General features: G+C 45.7%; 1 protein-coding gene across 2 annotated transcripts in view; it reads right to left on the reverse strand.

Annotated features, from left to right (window-relative positions):
* Positions 1-17,656, reverse strand: part of PEBP4 (phosphatidylethanolamine binding protein 4) — a 209,758-nt gene that overhangs the window by 88,754 nt on the left and 103,348 nt on the right. For both annotated transcript variants that reach the window (XM_047717354.1, XM_047717353.1), the window contains exon 4: positions 5,408-5,506. In XM_047717354.1, coding sequence (XP_047573310.1) covers positions 5,408-5,506 — 99 coding nt within the window. The remainder of the gene's footprint in view (positions 1-5,407; positions 5,507-17,656) is intronic.

Raw genomic sequence — 17,656 nt, forward strand, 5'->3', positions numbered from 1 at the left:
TCCCAGAGCCTGGATTCTCCCCTAGTTCATATGACCCAAAAGTATAGGCCTAGTCTCTGCCTCTTCAGGGTGGCCTTGTACCAGTCTGCTTTACACCCTGGGCCCCCCTACACTGTCCCTATCACCTAAAGCCCGCTATGGCCCTTAGCTCTTTAGGGAGCAGAAGCCATGCCTTCCTGGTGTTCATTACTTAAATTAATGGACCCTCACAGTACAGGGCAAAGCATGTATGGACAAGTGAGCAAAGAGCAGAAAAACTAAAAATAAAGGTCTAAATAAATAAATTAATTAATCAATCCCATTTCCTTGGTTTGATCTCTTCATCTGAACTTGTGGTCCTGATAAAGATTGTTTATTCTTCTGTTTGTTATCATTTGCTTGCTTCTAAGCATAGACATTGAAATTGGAATATATATATATATATATATATTGCATAATATACATAATATTAGAATATATAATATTCCAGTATTACACACACACACACACACACACACGCACGCGTGTGCACGCACACAGTATATTTAAATTTCTACAGTATCTGCTGCTCAACTGGTTAGGAACAGGATAAATTTGCCATTCTCTATAGAGCCTCTCTCTAGGGAGGCTTCCCCTCTTTGCATATGTAATTTCCTTCTCCTGTCACAACCCTGAAGGGTAAGGATTTGTGTCATTTTTACAGAGGAGAAGCGGCAGGCAGGCTCAGAGAGGCCAAGTGACTTTCCTGAGGTCACTCAGGAGCAGGACGGATCGATCATTCAAGGAAAAGGGTCCTGATGTGTGCCAACTGCATCACTGGAAAGCAAGGGGCTAAGATCCTTGATCTGTTTATTTGGTTGCCCATTTATCTTATTCACCTAACACACTGAGGGGTGCTTTCAAAAACAACCTCTCATTATGGAAAAATTCAACCCTTGTAAGAAAAGTAGACAGAATAATGGGCTCTTAGAGGTCCTTTTAATTCCACCCAGAATTGGTTGTGCTTACAGCTGCCAAAGGTTGAGGGCACTGAATGAAAGGGAAACATGAACTTGCCATTTCGCTTTCTTTTTTAAAACAAAAAAGATATTCACGGCAAATTTTAGAATCATTGACGGTTTCTAGGAAGATTTTCTTTTTTTGGAAGAAAAAAGGTACTCTTGTCTCCTTAATTGTTCTTAGTGTTCTTTGTCACCAATCATGATATTCTTTGTGGAAGGTATTAATATACCATCTTCCTGTGTTCAATATTCCCATTAACAATAAAATGTCTAATGAAAATATCTTCATGAAAAGCTCTGAGCACTAATTTCAGAGACAAATAGAAGATGAACCAATAAGCTTTTCTTCTGAAATGAATGATGCAAATTAATTGATATCTTAATTAGGCTTTAGCACGAAGATTATTAGTTAGATTGAATCAGAACTGAAAAACATCTTAAGGAAAAAGCCGAGGACAGGGCATTGATGGGAGAGAGATGCTGTCAATTCTCTGTTCGAAATCTCTTTTGTTCAACAAGAGATTTTTCAAAGAGGGATTGGAGAAGGATGGCATGCTTTACCCTGGAGTCCCTGCCTACCGTGGTCTGGCCAGCTTTGGGGACTGAAACCTTGTCCTGCCCATGAGCTAATGGGAACCCACCGCTGTGGGAAGTTCTGCCCTGGGAGCCGCCAGTGCCCCTGGAATCCCAGCCCCGCACTGCAGCCTCCTTCCCCTGCCTCACTAGAGCAGAAGCCCTTGGAAGGCAAAGATTTGCGCTGTTGTGTGCACATTTGCAGCCCCGGGGCCAGAGCGGTGCCTGACTTAGGAACAACAAGCATAATGTTACGACCAGCAATTGTGCACAGCTCACTATGCGTTCTGGGTACCGGTCCAAGCGCTCTACTAAAAAGAACGCATTTGAACTTCCTAACAAGGGCATGAGGCAGGGACTACTGATCGGCCCCACTTTTCGAGGGAGCGTATTGCGTTGCAGGTTCAGCTATCTGGCCCCCAAGATCACATAGCCATACCGGTGGGTTCAGATTCGAACTCAGTGGTCGGGCTCCAGAGTCCTTGCGTTTACACTTGCAAAGGGCGGTGAATCCATATTTGTTGAATTCAGCGAACAAAGGGCACCAAGAACGCCTGGCTCCTACTGTGGACGTCTCTCTAGATTTTGTTCAAGTTTCCTCTCTCCAGAGCTTTATCCCATTCTGTGGTAGACTGCTGTCGGCCTCTCTTTGGGGCAGGGGCTGCAGATGTTCCCTGTATCTCTCAGAACTGCCTGCTGTTTCAAGCCTGTGCAGACGGCCCCCAAAGCGCCCCTACCAAGGGGCTCCCACGGCCGCGGCTGCACCCACTACCCAATTAGACCTGGGTCCCTAATTTCAAGGCCAGCCGGGGTTCCACCTCGGCTGACCACCTCTGCGGCCACTGTGAATCACAGGGCTGCTGTCACTCTACATCGGCTGTGACTTTACGGTGTGCCTTACTGTTGAGGCCACTGACCGCTGAGGGTGATGATACTAGGTAGGCTTGACTTTTAACCTAACATATCAAGGGTTAAAATTACCGAAGGGTTCAAAATGCCTCCCAGGTGTATTTCATCACCCAAGATAGCATCCCCTGGGGAGGTTCCCTCGCAGCACCCATCTGTGAGATGGAACCAGAGCCCTGGAAAGGCAGGCGAACCACAGAGACTCTGTTTCCCATCTGGCAGAGAGGGCACAGTAGGATGCCTTATGCCACCGCAGAGTGGCTAGCAGAGATGTCGTACAAGCCACGTGGTATGGCAGGAAGGATCTGCAGTTTGGAGCTGGTGGGATTTGGACTGAAGACCCAGCTCTAAGACCCTCTAACTGAGAGATTGCATCAGCCAACCCCTCTAAGCTTAGCTTGCCCACCTACGAAATGGGCAAAATGCCTAGTTCACAAAGCCATCGTGGAAGTGTCAAAAGCGATTGTCACTTGAAAATTGCTCCATAGGTGGGTGACGACGGCAGTGACCAAGGCATTCTGACACTGAGCTCCGTGGTCTTCCTTCAGCTAGCTAAACTCCTTTCTGGGGACTCAGGCTCCCCACACTGACAGAAGCGGTGCCTGGGAATCTGCATTCTAACACGTTTCCCAGCGGATTTGAACTTGCTCTAATGTCTGAGACCCAGTCAGCCGCCGTGAACGCCAACACAAAGGAAGTGCTTCTGGGGTTGATTAGAGCCGTCCTTTTTTTTTTTTGGCCGAGGTCCACAGCCTAAGACCCAAACGAGCCTGGTTTTTATACTGGCCACGTGGCTGGAGGAATTTGGGAGCTGGTGGGCGGGCTGAGTGGATGGGGATGAGGGGAGCTGCTGCTTCCTGCTGGACCCTTAGATCAGGGAAAGTGGGTGAAAATGTGCCTGAAACCCAAGCCGCCTCCGGTCTGAGCGGGAAGGCCGAGGGCCACGCCCGGGCAGGTGGCCCTGCTAAGCTCTGAGGCTTAGCAGTCTTGCCGGACAGCTGTCACCTGCCACCTGTCACCTGCTTCGCTTCTCACTGGGCTGCTGAGAACCCACATCTGTGCCACAAAGTGTGTGTGACAGAACTGTCCCAAGTGCACGCTGAGGGGGGGGATGGGCGGAGTTGGGGGGGTTCAGGCTTGGAAGAGAGGCAACCTCACGGCCCCAAGCTGCCCTCGATGCTGAAATTACTCCATCCACCACAGTTTCTGAAATCTGCCTCAGAACACGCCTGTAGAACCCTCTCACAGACGGCCTGGTGTGGGGCATCCCGAGCAACACTACTCTCTTGAGAGCTCCACCCCCTTGTGACTGCCAGGGGATCCCAGGTACAGAAAAGAGCCAGGCTCTAGACTGGGGCAGGATCCAGTATCTTTCCCTTTTGTGTCCTCGGTTCCTCTCCCTGCCCTGATGGTATGAAAATCCCCCAGCTCTGCCCCTTTGCATGTTTATGGTGTTTCCAAGGCTCTTCACAGGGCTGAGGAGGGCTTGGACCCAGGAGGGTGCATTGAAGCGATGCCCCTGCTTTCCCTCAGGCACCGTCCAAGAAGCTGCTGCCGGAAGCCTCCCTGGAGGGGGCCCCTTCCAAGGCCGTCCATAGCCAGCACTGCCTCTGAGGATGGGCTGTCGACCTGAGCATCCTGTGAAGGAAGGGCCTGCGGTCCCTGGGCAGGGGCTGGTTGACAGGGTAGCTTCCTTCCCAAGCCCCCCACTCTAGGGGCTGTGAGAGCCCCTGCTTTGCTCAGGAGCACCAATGGCTAGTTCATACTGATACCCCTTCCTCAGCCCCACAGAGGTGGGAGGAAAAACACGAACTCCTTACACTTGTGGTTCTGTGGTTTCCAAAGCGCTCTCGGGACGCCCTCTCATTGGAGTATCATGATAACCGCACAGGGGAGGTAACATGGTTCCTATCTTACAGATAAACATGAAACGCCCACAGGGACTCCGGGCAACTTAACGGTGATCACTGATTTGGGGACCAGCCAGACCTAGAGGCAGACTTAGTCTTTCTAGTCCCGGATGCCCACCATCTTACTGCTTGATGCCTTCGCACACCTTGTGAAGGCCATCCACGAGCTCTCTGGGCCTGGATGGCATGGATTTTCCAGAGTGTGCAGCCAGGAGCTCGTGAACTCCAGATTCAACAGTCAAATGCGGTTGGAAAATAAACGCATACTACATAGTGCACGTTAAAATATTAAAAGCTCTAAAAAACCCTTTAGTGAGGAATGGGATTAATACAGTGCCACCAGGAGTCTCCAAAACTTGTTTGGGAAGAGAAAATTTTTTTCTTCCTCCACCTAATGCCCGTTAACACTGCACCCGATCTGTGTTCCTCATACCTACTCCAGAATGGATCAGTGAGGTTCCCTTACAATTATGCGATGGCAGAGGGACACAGAGGAGGGGAGGCCACTTGTTTCCGTACAAAGGAAAGGACATCGCCATGCCTCCCCCAAGCCCCTCAGCCCATTAGGAGGGGGAGCTCCTGCAGGACCCCCCTGGCCAGCTCTGCACCCTCCCACCCCAGACTGCACAGAATCACCCCCGTGCCTCTGAATCCAGGACCCTGGAGGCGGTACGCAGGAGCCAATTGTTAAATCTTCAGAAAATTTGTGAGTTAATCGTTAAATCATCAGGAACTCAAAACTGGCCACGATGGAAGTATTTACATTATAGAAATCAGCAAACACGACAAATCAGGGCTCTTCCCACCTGGTTTATCCTGAGAGCCCATTTACCTGTGCACGACTGAAACTGGATGTTTTCTGAAATTGTTAGAAAACTTGGGGGCCTGTGACACCTGGGTGCAGAGGACAACCTGACACGCAAGTCCTTGCCCTTCAGGGTCCCCAGCCCTCCTGAGTCTAATCCGAGAACCACACAGAACAGTCATCCTCTAGCTATAACCCCAAATGAATCAGAAAGTGCCTGCTGGCCTGCTTACCTTTATATCAGTTACCAGCCAGTGTCTCCAGAACTGAGCTTTGGGTGAAGACCTGCTCGGGGCATCTGGATCTACCATCACCAGGATGTAGTTTGCGTCCTGAAACACATTCACCAGAAAGAAATGTAGCGTCGTGGCTAGAATTCTGATGGGAAACCTGCAAGGTGCCGTCTCTCCTTTGATCTCTACTGCAGCCGACAATGGCTGGCCGACCCCTGTAGCTTCCTACCCAGTCCATCTTTGTTCTCGTGACATTCCTCTTGGGTCATGTGTTTACTCTCAGAGAAATGAAGTCTATTAAGTAGACAGCTGAAAAGCCTGGCTTTCTCTTTATGAAGAAGAAGAAATCAAACAAGCATATTTACTAAGCATCTGGAAGTTCCTAGCATCATGCTGGGTGCCGTGATGGAAAACAGAAAGTTAAAACAGGGCTTCTGCTCTCAGGAAGTTTACAGTATGGTTGGAGCAACTTATCCATGAATTCGGCAAACCCAGGAGAATTTAGTCTGTGTCGGGGACAGTCCCAGTGGCAAGGAAAACTAGGATCCATTCATCCCTTCAGCAAGCACTGAGTGAACACCTACTGTGTGCTGGAAAGTGTTCTAGGAGCTAGGTATCCAACAGAGAACAAAAAAGTGTGAGCCTTACTTTCAAGAAGCTTTCATTCTAGGGAAGAGGCACAGATTTAAAAAAAAAAACAAAAAACTCAAAAAACAAACCCCAGCCACAGGGAAATGTCCACTTGGGACCAATACTCCAGTGAAAACAAAATAGGGTGGGGTGAGAGGGAGCAAGCATTCTGGAAAGAGGAAACAGCCACTCCAAAGGCCTGCGGGTGGAAAAGAACAAGGGTTTGGGGAACAGCAAGAATACCATGTGGCTAGGGGAGAGCAAGGGGGAGAATGGACAAGGCCAGGTTTGAGAGGTGGGGGCGGGGGAAGCCAGGCCACAGAAGGCTTTGTAGGCCTCAGTACGGTGAGGAGGAGGGTTTTACTCTAAGTGCAGTGGAGAACCAATGGAGGGTTTTAGCCAGCAGAGTGAGATGCTGGGATTTGTTTCTCAAAAACTGTTTCGGTGGTTGGGTGGAGACTGCATGGTTAGCAGGAGGTGAGAGAGGGAGCTGGGAGGCCAGTCAGGAGGCAGCTGTAGCAGCAAAGGGAAGGATGGTGGCATATTGGACTCGAATGGTAGCAACAGAGAGAGAAAGAAGTAGGTGGACTGGGGAAGTATTTTTAGGTAGACTCAATGGGATTGGCTGATGGATGGGGCATTAGGACATTGAGGGGGTGGGAAAAGAGAATTTGAGGATGTCTCCTGAGTTTCTGGCTTGAGCAACTGGGTGAATGGTGCCATTTACAGACACAGAAGACTTGGTGAGGAGACTGTTTGAAAGGGGATATTAAGAGTTCTGTTTTGGGCATATTAAGTTAGAAATGCTTCTAAAAGTATACAAGTCAGAGTCTGGAGTCTGGAGGAGAGATCAGGACCGGGTATCTAAGTTTTGGAGACACTGACATAGAGATGGTCCTTAAACCCATAGGCTAATGAGATTCTTATTGGATGGATTATACATGAAGCAAAAAAGAGGATTCACGAACAGAAAAGACTTTTCTAGAACAGCTAATGTTCAGAAGAGAAGAGAACCTAGCAAAGGAGACTGTGAAGCCAGGAAAGTGGGGCAACACCTGAAGAGTAGGTATCATGAAAGCCGAGCCTAAAAGAGTTTTGAAAAGGGAGAGCGGGTCAACTATGCCAAATGCTGCTGAAGGGGAGAGCGAGATGAGGACACAGATATGACTGTGATCTGACAAGCTGGGGACACTGCTAACTTGGCAAGACCAGTTTCCGTGGAGTAGAAAGGACTGAGGTTTGCTTGGGATAGGTGGAGAGGAGACGGGAGATGTGAATTGGAGATAGTCTGTAAAGATGATAAAAGAAATCTTAGTGTGAGGTCAGAGGCCTGGAGTGGCTGTTACTAGATGGGAGAGTCAAGAGATCTTTAAAGGTTTTTTTTTTTTTTTAATTATTCTTTTAAGAAAGAGGTGACAGTAAGGCATGTCTTCGGGTCAGTGGAAATGATCCAGTAGAAAGGGAGAGAGAGGAGAAAAGGGATCGTTGCAAGAGCCAAGACTCTGGAACGCTGGATGGGGACAGGACCCAGAGCAAAAGTGGAGGGACCGGCCCTGGGAGATGTGGAGGATACAGGCTCAGATGCAAGGGAAATGCAGAATGCAATGGTGAGGAGTGAGGAGACTGTCTTCTGAGGATTTCTGTTTCCTCCGTGAATTAGAAGCAAGGTCATTAGGAGAAGATGGATTATAGGGAGTTCGGGGACAAGAAGAAGGGGTGAAATAGTCATTTTGGAAAGCGAGAAACTGAATATACCATGGGTTTGTGGTAAGGTTCCTAGGTAATATGACATCGCACATCTGTGCGCTTTCAAGTGTTGCGGTGCGGTTGTGAAAGGAATGGTGGCAGGGTTTCATGTGGACAGGACCCCAGACGGGTCAGGATGCAGGATGAGAAGGGAGCGGGAGAGTAAGACGTGAGTAGGGTAAATAGAGAAGAGCCAGGGCTCCTCTTCATCTGAAGGGGACAGGACTATAGAACAGTGTGGGACTGCCTGAACATTTACCGTGCTCAGGGGACGCAGAAGACAGAGCCCAAACCTCTCTGCCTTGGGAATCCAGACATCCTGCACAGAGTTGCTTTTGAACTTAATCTTGAGGAATGAGCAGGGTCAGGAAAGCGACTCTGTAGGCAAAGGGAAGGGTCTGTGCAAAGGAATGGAGAGGTTCAGGGAATGGCAAGAATCTTGGGTGTGCTGGGACAAGGGGCAGCTAGAGAGGAATGGTGGGTTACAGGGACTAGATGATAGAGAGCATGAAGTGTCCTAGGCCATTTAGAATTTGTTTTGCAACAGGACCCACTGAAATTGTTTGACTGGACCACCGACATGAGTTAAGTGTGTGCTTTGGGAAGGCACGTGATAAATGTTGAGTAAAAACCTAAAAGAAGAGCAAAAAAAAAAAAAAAATAGTCAACTGGGGTATCCTGAAGAGGGATCACAAGGGCTTGAAAATGCAAGTAGTAGTAATAAAGACTATGCATTTGAACAGTCCAGTCAATAGCATGGAATGACTGGGTAGGGCTGATGGGGAGAGGGAGATGTCTAGGATGACCCTGACATTCTTTCTTGGGCAACTAGGTCAACGACAGCTCCATGAGTATTAGGAGTAATGACTTTGGGAGACCTTGAGTTTGGTGTTAAAATGTGCAGGCAGGGGGTGCCTCAGTGGCTCAATCGGTTAAGTGTCCGACTCTGGATTTTGGCTCAGGTCATGATCTCAGGGTTCTGGGATCAAGTCCCACACTGGGCTCCGTGCTTCCCGGGGCATCTGCTTGGGATTCTTTCTCCTTCTGTCCCTCCCCCTGCTTGTGCTCTCTCTCTTTTTCAAGTAAATAAATAAAAATTTTAGAACAGAGAGAGAAAATATGAGGGAGAATGAGGGATCGTATCCCAAAGAGCCAGGGTGTATGGGGGTTTGTGTAGGTGTGTGTGTGTGTGTGTGCGCACACACAATTCCAGTGGAATCCCAGAAGGAAAAACTGTATAACTGATACTCCCAAGAATAGGTTCTAGCCAAAGTAATTAGAAAGCAAAAAGAAACAAAGTATAAATACTGTAAAAGAAATAAAACCATCCTCTTTCTGTCTTTTAATTACTTAATTATTTTTTTCTCTGCCTACATAAGAAAACCAAAGACTCAGCAGGAAACAGCTAGACTAATATTGTAAAGTGAGCTGTTATGAAATGCACACAATATCAGTACTTATTAATAATGGCTGGAAAACACACTTTAAAAATCCCATTTACAATTATAATACAAAATATAAAATATCTAGGAATAGACTTGATGAAAAATCCAAGACTTAGACAAAGAAGCCAAAACACTACTGATGTAAATGAAAAGAAAACTTGAATAGACGTGGAGACACTCTATCTTTTAAACTGAAAGATTCATTTACAGATATGTTGATATCCTTTAATTAATTAGTTAATGTAACACAAGTCCACTCAAAATCCTAAATAGATGTTTTGGGAACTTCATGGAATAATTCTAAAGCTCAGAATAGGAGAAAAAAATAAATTAGCTGAAGCAGTATGGAAAAATAGGGAAATTCTATTGATTTTGAAGATATTAAAACATACAATAAAGCTATAATAATTCAAACAATTTGGCATTGGTTAAATAACAAGTAACTAGAGGAAGCAAAGTAGAAAATCTAGAGAGAAACCCATGTTCTTAACATATGTGTATTTAATAGATGATCAAGTTCTCAAGAAATATGGGATATTTAATATAACAGAATAATGTTATTTCAAACAAGGAGGGAAAAGACAGATGATTTTTTAAGTGTTACTGAGACAATTGGCCCACCATGTGGAATAAACTTCAGTCTCCATTTCTTTCATATGCCAAAAAATTTCCAGATTTACATATGAAAATGAAAAAAAATCTTAAAAAAGTGATTTAATGAAATTAGTGAATTCATATAATGGAATACTCTGTTAGAATTAGATCTTTATATTTTAATATGGGAAAATATCTAAAATACACTAGTAAGTTAAATAAGCTGCTGAATAGTGTGAATGATACCATCTAAAATGTGCAGGAAAACTTTGTATATCTAACTATATATATATTTATAGATATATTTGCATATGCATAGAAAATGTCTGGAAAAGTACACACCAAACTGTTAACAGTAAATGGCATGAAGGAAAAGATTGATATATTTAACTAGATATAATTTTGAAACTTTTATGACAAAGAAAAGAAAGCAAAATAAAATTCGAAGATAATGCTGAGAGAAAATATTTACAAGATCTATGATAGAGGGTTAACCTTAATATGTAAAGTACTTTTTAAATCAATAAGAAAAAGAGTAATAACCCAATAGAAAAATAGATAAGCTACATGAATAGGCATAAATTCATAATATAAGAAGTATAAACCATCAACAAACATATGAACATTCAATTTCATTAGTAATCAAAGATATGCAAATTTTATAAAATAAAATCCCATCATGCCTATGAAATTGACATATATATTTTTTATGTCTATTCCCAGACTTTTTTAAGGTATGTAGAAACAAGGGGTAGGTTACAAAATCTTATATAAGATATGATTTCATTATCTTTGCTAACCAGAAGAGAAAACCAAAAATGTACATCATACAGATATATACCCTTCTATGGAAAGAGGACCAGGAAAATCAGAGCTGAAATGTTGACCATCTCTAAGTGATGGGATAATTATGAACTATATTCTTCTTTGTGTTTTTCTCCATTTTCCAATGTTTGTGGAATAAAATGCACTGCTTTTACACATAGGAAAAAAAAAGGATTTATACTTAAAAAAAGCTTCTGTAAGACGTCCCCAAACCCTCATTTTTCTCCTGGTCAAACAATGCTCAGAGGAATTCTTCTCTACAGAAGGCTTCTTTGTCTTTCCATTCCCCTCGTTCACTGCCCTCCCAGCCCCCACCTGCAGCTCTCCCACACTGGCATCTGCTTCTATAAGTGGTGGACTGGGAGACTGGTGGGTGAGTCCCTGTTGCACGGTGCTCTCTGAGGTGGTTGCATCCTGAGGTTTATCCTAGACAACCTCCCTGCTAAGCAAACCCATAGCAGACCTCTTCTAAAACTCAGCAGGAAAGAGAGGGCTTCTGTGGCGATGGTCTTTAGAAACTCCCTGACAAATATTTAGCAGAGGTGGGGGTGATGTTCAGCAGACAAATTGGGAAACAGGCTGTTCAAGAGCTTGGCTCATAGCTAGACCCCCTGAAGTCTGACCCAAGCCCCTGCTTGTTCTCTGCTGGTCCTTGGGGCAGACAGACTGGCATAGGGTGGAGTGAAGGAGATGAACCAGCCTCTGGGCACATGACACTAATGTCTGATCATGGCAGGCCATCCTCTCGGCACAGCCTAAGGAGAAGAACGTGTAATCAATACTTTCAACAATGGATTTGTCTCCAGAGATTTTGCACTTGCCACATGTCTCCTTGCCTGAGACAAAACCGTTTTGCACTTCACTGAAGGTATCACACTGACCTAGTAAATGCCAGGTACGTGATAGGTACTCACGAAGGCTTGTTGTGCTGTGGGCTGGGGATCTCGGCTACATCTTTCTCCTCTCTGGCTTTTTCTAGCAAATGAGCTGATAGATGGTCTACTTACCTTCAGATTCCAACATCCGTTCAGGGGATTCTGAGGGGTCTAGATACCATATGAAACTAATCCTGCTTAAATGAGCCAACAGTCCCTCTACAGGGTATTGATCCAAAAGAACTGAAATCGGGACCTCCAAGAGATGCTGGGACATCCCAGCATTTTTCACGATAGCCAAGATGTGAAAAAAACCCGACATGTCCATCAATGGATGAATGACTAGAGACAATGTAGTCTATACACACAGCAGAGTATTATTTAGCCCTAAAAAGAAGGAATTCCTGTCATTTGTAACAAAAGGAATGAACCATGAAGACATTACGCTAATTGAAATGGGACAGTCACACAAAGACAAATATTGTATGATTCAGTTTATATGAGGTATCTAAAATTGGCAAACTCATATAAGTAGAGCAGAGAACAGTGGTTGCCAGGGTTGGGGGAGGAGTGGGGGGGGGCTGGTCAATGGGTACAGAGTTCGAGTTACACAAGCTGAGTATGTTCTAGAAATCTGAACAACATTGTGCCTGCAGTTAATAATACTGTATTATATACTTTAAAATCTTGTAAAGGGTAGATCTCATGTTCTTAACCACAATAAAGTTTAAAAATTTAAAAAAAAAGTAATTCTACTTGAAGGAAAAGGACGGAATCAACGTCTTTGTCAAACATCCTGCAAATCTCAAGAGTTTGAGTTTATGCTCGGCTAGTGAGGCTGTGCAGAACCTTCCTGCATTGCCGTGGGGAGGCAAAGTGGGGGCAATCTATCTCTAGGCTCCGTGACCCCATTTCTGTGATTTTTTTTCCTTCTAAAGATACCTGCACATTTACGAGAACAATTTGTATGGAAGGTGTTCATTTCAGTTCTAGACAGAGCTGAATAATAATAGCCCAAGTCAGAAATAACTCAAGTGTCCATCAGTTGGAGATTGGTTGATAAACACTGATACATACTCACGATGGAATACTTGATAGCTGTTAAAAACAACGAAGCTCTCTAAGATCTGTTATGAAAAGCTCTCCAAGACAAATCGCATGAAAAAAGGCAAGATGCAGAACAGTGTATCTAGGAGCTCACTTTTACAGAAGAAAGGGAAAATAAGAGATTCCTTTCCAGGGGCTGGTATTTGCACAAACTAACTCTGGGAGGATACTTTAAAAAACCAGTAGAGGATGCAAGCAGGGGTGGTAACAGGGAAGATGGGATGGAGAGATGGGACGGCCATCTCTTGTACATGCCTGTTCTACCATTTTGGTTTCTGAGCCATGCGAACATACAGTCGACCCTTGAAAAAACCTGGGCGGGGTGGTGACCCCCTTGAGCAGTTGAATATCCATGTATAACGTTGGACTCCCCAAACCTGTTGACCAGAAGTCTTACTGCTGACATAAACAGCTGATGGGCGCGTATTTTATACATTATGTGTTTTGTATACTGTATTCTCACAGTAATGTAAGCCAGCGGAAAGAAAGTGGAGTGAAGAAAATACATTTGAGGTAATGTACTGTATTGATGGGGAAAAAAAATCTGTGGATTAGCAGACCTACACAGTTTTCAAACTCCTATGGCTCAAGGGTCAACGAGGTGACCTGTTAAAAATCAACTAAAATGGTAAAATAAAGAGAAATGTATAGTAATCACATAGTATTATCTTGGAGATGTCAGCCTCCAGTCTCTCTCTCGCTGGCTGAGAGGTAAAGAGGGATGGCGTGTCCCTTTGTAGCAGGCAGAGCTCTGGGAATTCTCATTCTACTTGTGGGGGGCAGTTAGGTGAAGGGCAGTGGAGGGACGAGAGCTTGGGCTCCACAGCACAGGGCGTGAGCAAGATGTGGAAACCCGTGTTAACAAATCACGGTGCTGGGATGCCTGGGTGGCTCAGTTGGTTAAGTGTCTGCTTTTGGCTCCGGTCACGATTCGAGGGTCCTGGGATCTGGGATCAAGGCCCTCATAGGGCCCCTTGCTCCTCGGGAGCTTTTTTTCTCCCTCTCCCTCTGCCGGCCACTCCCTCTGCTTGTGTTCTCTCTCTCTCTCTCTCTCTCTCTCTCTCTAACAAATCAATCAATAAAATCTTAAAACGAAACAAAACAAAACAAATCACGGTACATCCAGATGATGGTGACAACACAGACGCAGAGTTACATCTGGACTTGTCCAGGTAAATTTCTTAAAGCAGCTATACTGAAGTATAATTTCCATAGTACAAACTTCACTCCTTTTAGGCATACATTCCAACAATTTCTAGTAAATTAACAGAGCTGTGCAACCATCACAATTTAAATTTAGAACATTTTTATCACCCCAAAAAGAAACCTTGTGCCATTTACAGTTACTCCCTGTTCTCTCCAACCAGCTCCAAGCAACCACTAATCTACTTTCTGTCTCAATAATCTCCTTTTTTGCCTTTTCGGAACATTTCGTGTGAACGGAATTGTATAATATGTGGTCTTTCGTACCTGGCTTCTTGCACTCAGCATGACGTTTTTGAGGTTCAACTATGTTGTTGCTTTAGCCCTTTTTGTTGCCAAATAGTATTCCATTGTATGGATGTTGGTATGCATTTCATTTGTCCAGTTGGTGGACATTTGGGTTCTCCTGCTTTTTGGCTATTAGGAAGCCCGCTGTTATGGACATTTGCTACAAGTTTTTGTCTGGATATTTGATTTCAATTGTCTTGGGAAAATATCTGAAGTGGAATTTCAAGGTCATACAGTAAATTGTGTTTGCTTGTTTTTGGTGATACAGTCAATTTGTGGTTAGCATTTTTAAGAATTGCCCAACTGTTTTCCAAAGTGGCCGCACCATTGTTCAACCCCACCAGCAGTGCGTGAGGGATCCAATTTGTCCACTACCCCCCAGCACTTGTTACCGTCTAGCTTTTAGACTGTGGCCGTTCTGGTAGGTACCAAGTGGCCTCTCACCGTGTTTCTGATTTATGTTTCCCTAATGACCAGTCACGCCAAGCATCTTTTTTTTTTTTTTTTTTTTTTTTTAAAGATTTTATTTATTTCTTTGACAGAGAGAAATCACAAGTAGGCAGAGAGGCAGGCAGAGAGAGAGGAGGAAGCAGGCTCCCCGAGAGAGCAGAGAGCCCGATGCGGGGCTCGAACCCAGGACCTGGGATCATGACCTGAGCCGAAGGCAGCGGCCTAACCCACTGAGCCACCCAGGCGCCCCACGCCAAGCATCTTTTCATGTTCTTACTGATTACTCACATATCTTTGGTGAAATGTGTGTGTAAATCTTGGTCCCTTTTTAACTTTTCTTATTATTTCAGAAGGAATTTTAATAGGTGTGTCCCAGCTGGAGGTTGGGGCAATGGGAGCAGTGGAGAGAGTGGAATAAAAAGGAGGGAAAGTGGGAAGAAGAGGCTATTAATTTTGAAGTCTGCTCTGAAGGCTTGTCAGAGCCAGACAGCCCTCATCCTTCAACCTCTGAGTTCTGCCCGCAGCTACCGTCTGTCCGTGGTGCTGTCTACTTACTGCGGTTCACCGTGACAACACTGACTCTTCTGCAGTGAAATGTTAGCCTCACGGGTAGCCACCACAGTCCAGGTGGGCAGAAAGCACCAAGTGACATTGACTCCCCCAGGCCTAGTGAGCCAAGTCTTCTGTCCACTGTCTCACTGGCCACCCTCAGAAAGACTGAGCCCCAAACTCAGAAAGACAAACCCCCAAACCACGGGCCGCTCTGGCGCCTGCACCCCCACCTCTCAGGCCATCTTCTCTTTCTCCGCCTCAACCGTCAACAGTCACACCACGACCTTTGTCATCCGAAACTGCTCCATCTCCAAAATTTGTACGAATTCTGGCCACAACCTCTTCTTTGTTCAGCTTGCTTCTTCAACTCTCAGGACTAGTCTTTGACCTCAAGGGGCCTCCTGACCACAGGGGATGGTCCCCCCCTCCCTGTCCACCAGCTAGGCCCCCTGCACTTGCCTGCTCCCAGCTTCACAGGTAAACTGCACACACCATCTCCTTTTCCTTACTTCCTGTTTACTCTTCCTATTTTTTTAAAAAAGATTTTATTTATTTTGTTTGACAGAGAGAGAAAGCACAAGCAGGGGGAGTAGCAGGCAGAGGGAGAGGGAGAAGCAGGCTTCCTGCTGAGCAAGGAGCCTGAGGCAGGGCTCTATTCCAGGGCCCTGAGACCGTAACCTGAGCTGAAAGGCAGACGCTTAAACGACGGAGCCACCCAGGCGCCCCCATTTACTCTTTATAAAAAAAAATATCGAAGTGTAGTTGACACACAGAGCTGTAGTTTTCAGGTATACAACATAGTGATTCAACAGTTCTATACGTTACTCAGTGTTTGCCACGGGAAGTGTTGTCACCATCTGTCCCCATACAGCGACATTACGACAGTGGTGACTGTATTCCCTGTGCTGTACTTTCATCCCAGGGACTTCCCATTGACTTTTTAACTTGCTCTGTGCCCTCAGTTCTGCTACAGGCCTTTGCTAGTGTCATCAACTCCAGCAGGTACTTTCCAGTTGTCATCAGACCTGGTGTCTCTCCCAAGGCGGGTCACCTCTTCTTTATTAAAATGCCTTCTGGGATTCCAGGCCATTCTCTTCCTCACGGCTGGTTTTGCTCATGGCTGGAGCTTAGGCTCTCTTCATGTTACTCCTCCCGCCTTCTCAGGAGCCTCCAAGCACAGGCACCTCTATCCTCCTGCCCCCAGCTCTCTTCTGAGCTCCAGAGCCTGTGCCCCACAACCCATTTCTCCTCTCCCCATGGAAAGGAGAGGAACATCTCATGTTAGTCCTGCCCAGCAACACTGCCTGGGCTTCCGGAGTATTCTGTTCCCATGAATGAAGGCAGCCCCATCTGCTCTTGCAAACCAGAAGCCCAGGAGTCAAGTTCCAGTCCACAGCAGTCTTGTCAATTCTGCCTCCCAAGCATCTCTCAAGTCCGCCCATTCCCACGCCCTGCCGCGCCCGCCACGTCCACCCTGGATGCCATCATCTTTCGTTTTGTCTATTATAACAGCCTCCTGACTTGTTTCCTCATATTCACTTTGACTCCCTAATCAATTTTCCACCTGGATCCAGAATATCTTTTCAAAACACAAGTAAGATCATGTTATCCTGGTGCTTAAAATCCTTCACTGGCTTTCCATGCCTCCTCACGGTGTTTTCTAAGGCCTTGAATAATCTGCCCCCTGCCCACCTCTCCTTGTCACTGGGTGCACGTGTCCCTTGCACTTACAGGCCTTCCCATTGCTAGGGTCTACCCTGCTCCCTGCTGCTCACAGCCTTTGCATATGATCTCTTGGTGTCTGGAAGGTTCCTCACTCCCAGCCCACCCCCTTCAATCCAGTGAACTAGTCATTCTTCAGAGCTCAGTTCAGGGTGACTTCTCTATAGAAGGGTCCCCTGTCCCCCCATTCCACATTAAGTTCCTTTGTTAAACACGCTTACGTTTCTTCCCCTCACACATTCATCTCAGCTTACAGTCAATAATCCATTCATTGGCATGAGTTTTGATTTATGTGTGTGTCCCCCACCAGATTCTAACCTCCCTGGCAGCAGGAATGGTGTCTGCTTCTGCTCACCATTATATACCCTGTTGATTACAGCATGTGGTACATAGAAGACAGGCAATAGATATTTTTGAATGAAGAAATGAAACAAATATTGTACCTGGCATAAGTGGTTCAATGGTTCATTGGTTGGTTAGTTGGTTGGTTCATTCATTCATTCATTCATTTGGAAACCATTGACTAAACCTTTATGTACTAAGCACCATGAGAGGGGCAGAGGATAAGAGAGGAAGAGAGACATGGCCTCTGCCTCTGAGGAGATAGTGGTCTAATGGGGAGCTGGACTCTTGTGCAAATAATGCGAGAACCAGGCACACCTCTGTGGTGTGCCGACTTCATTTCCATGCCTTACCACACCTGATTAAAACAAATCCCAGGTACATCTTACAGCAGGGCCTTTGACTCCTTGAGTCAGATATCTAGCAAGCCCACAGGAGCCTACAGCACACTGGGGACTAACCAGCCCTGC

This window comes from Lutra lutra, chromosome 2 (assembly GCF_902655055.1).
Source record: "Lutra lutra chromosome 2, mLutLut1.2, whole genome shotgun sequence".
NCBI classification, from domain to species: Eukaryota; Metazoa; Chordata; class Mammalia; order Carnivora; family Mustelidae; genus Lutra; species Lutra lutra.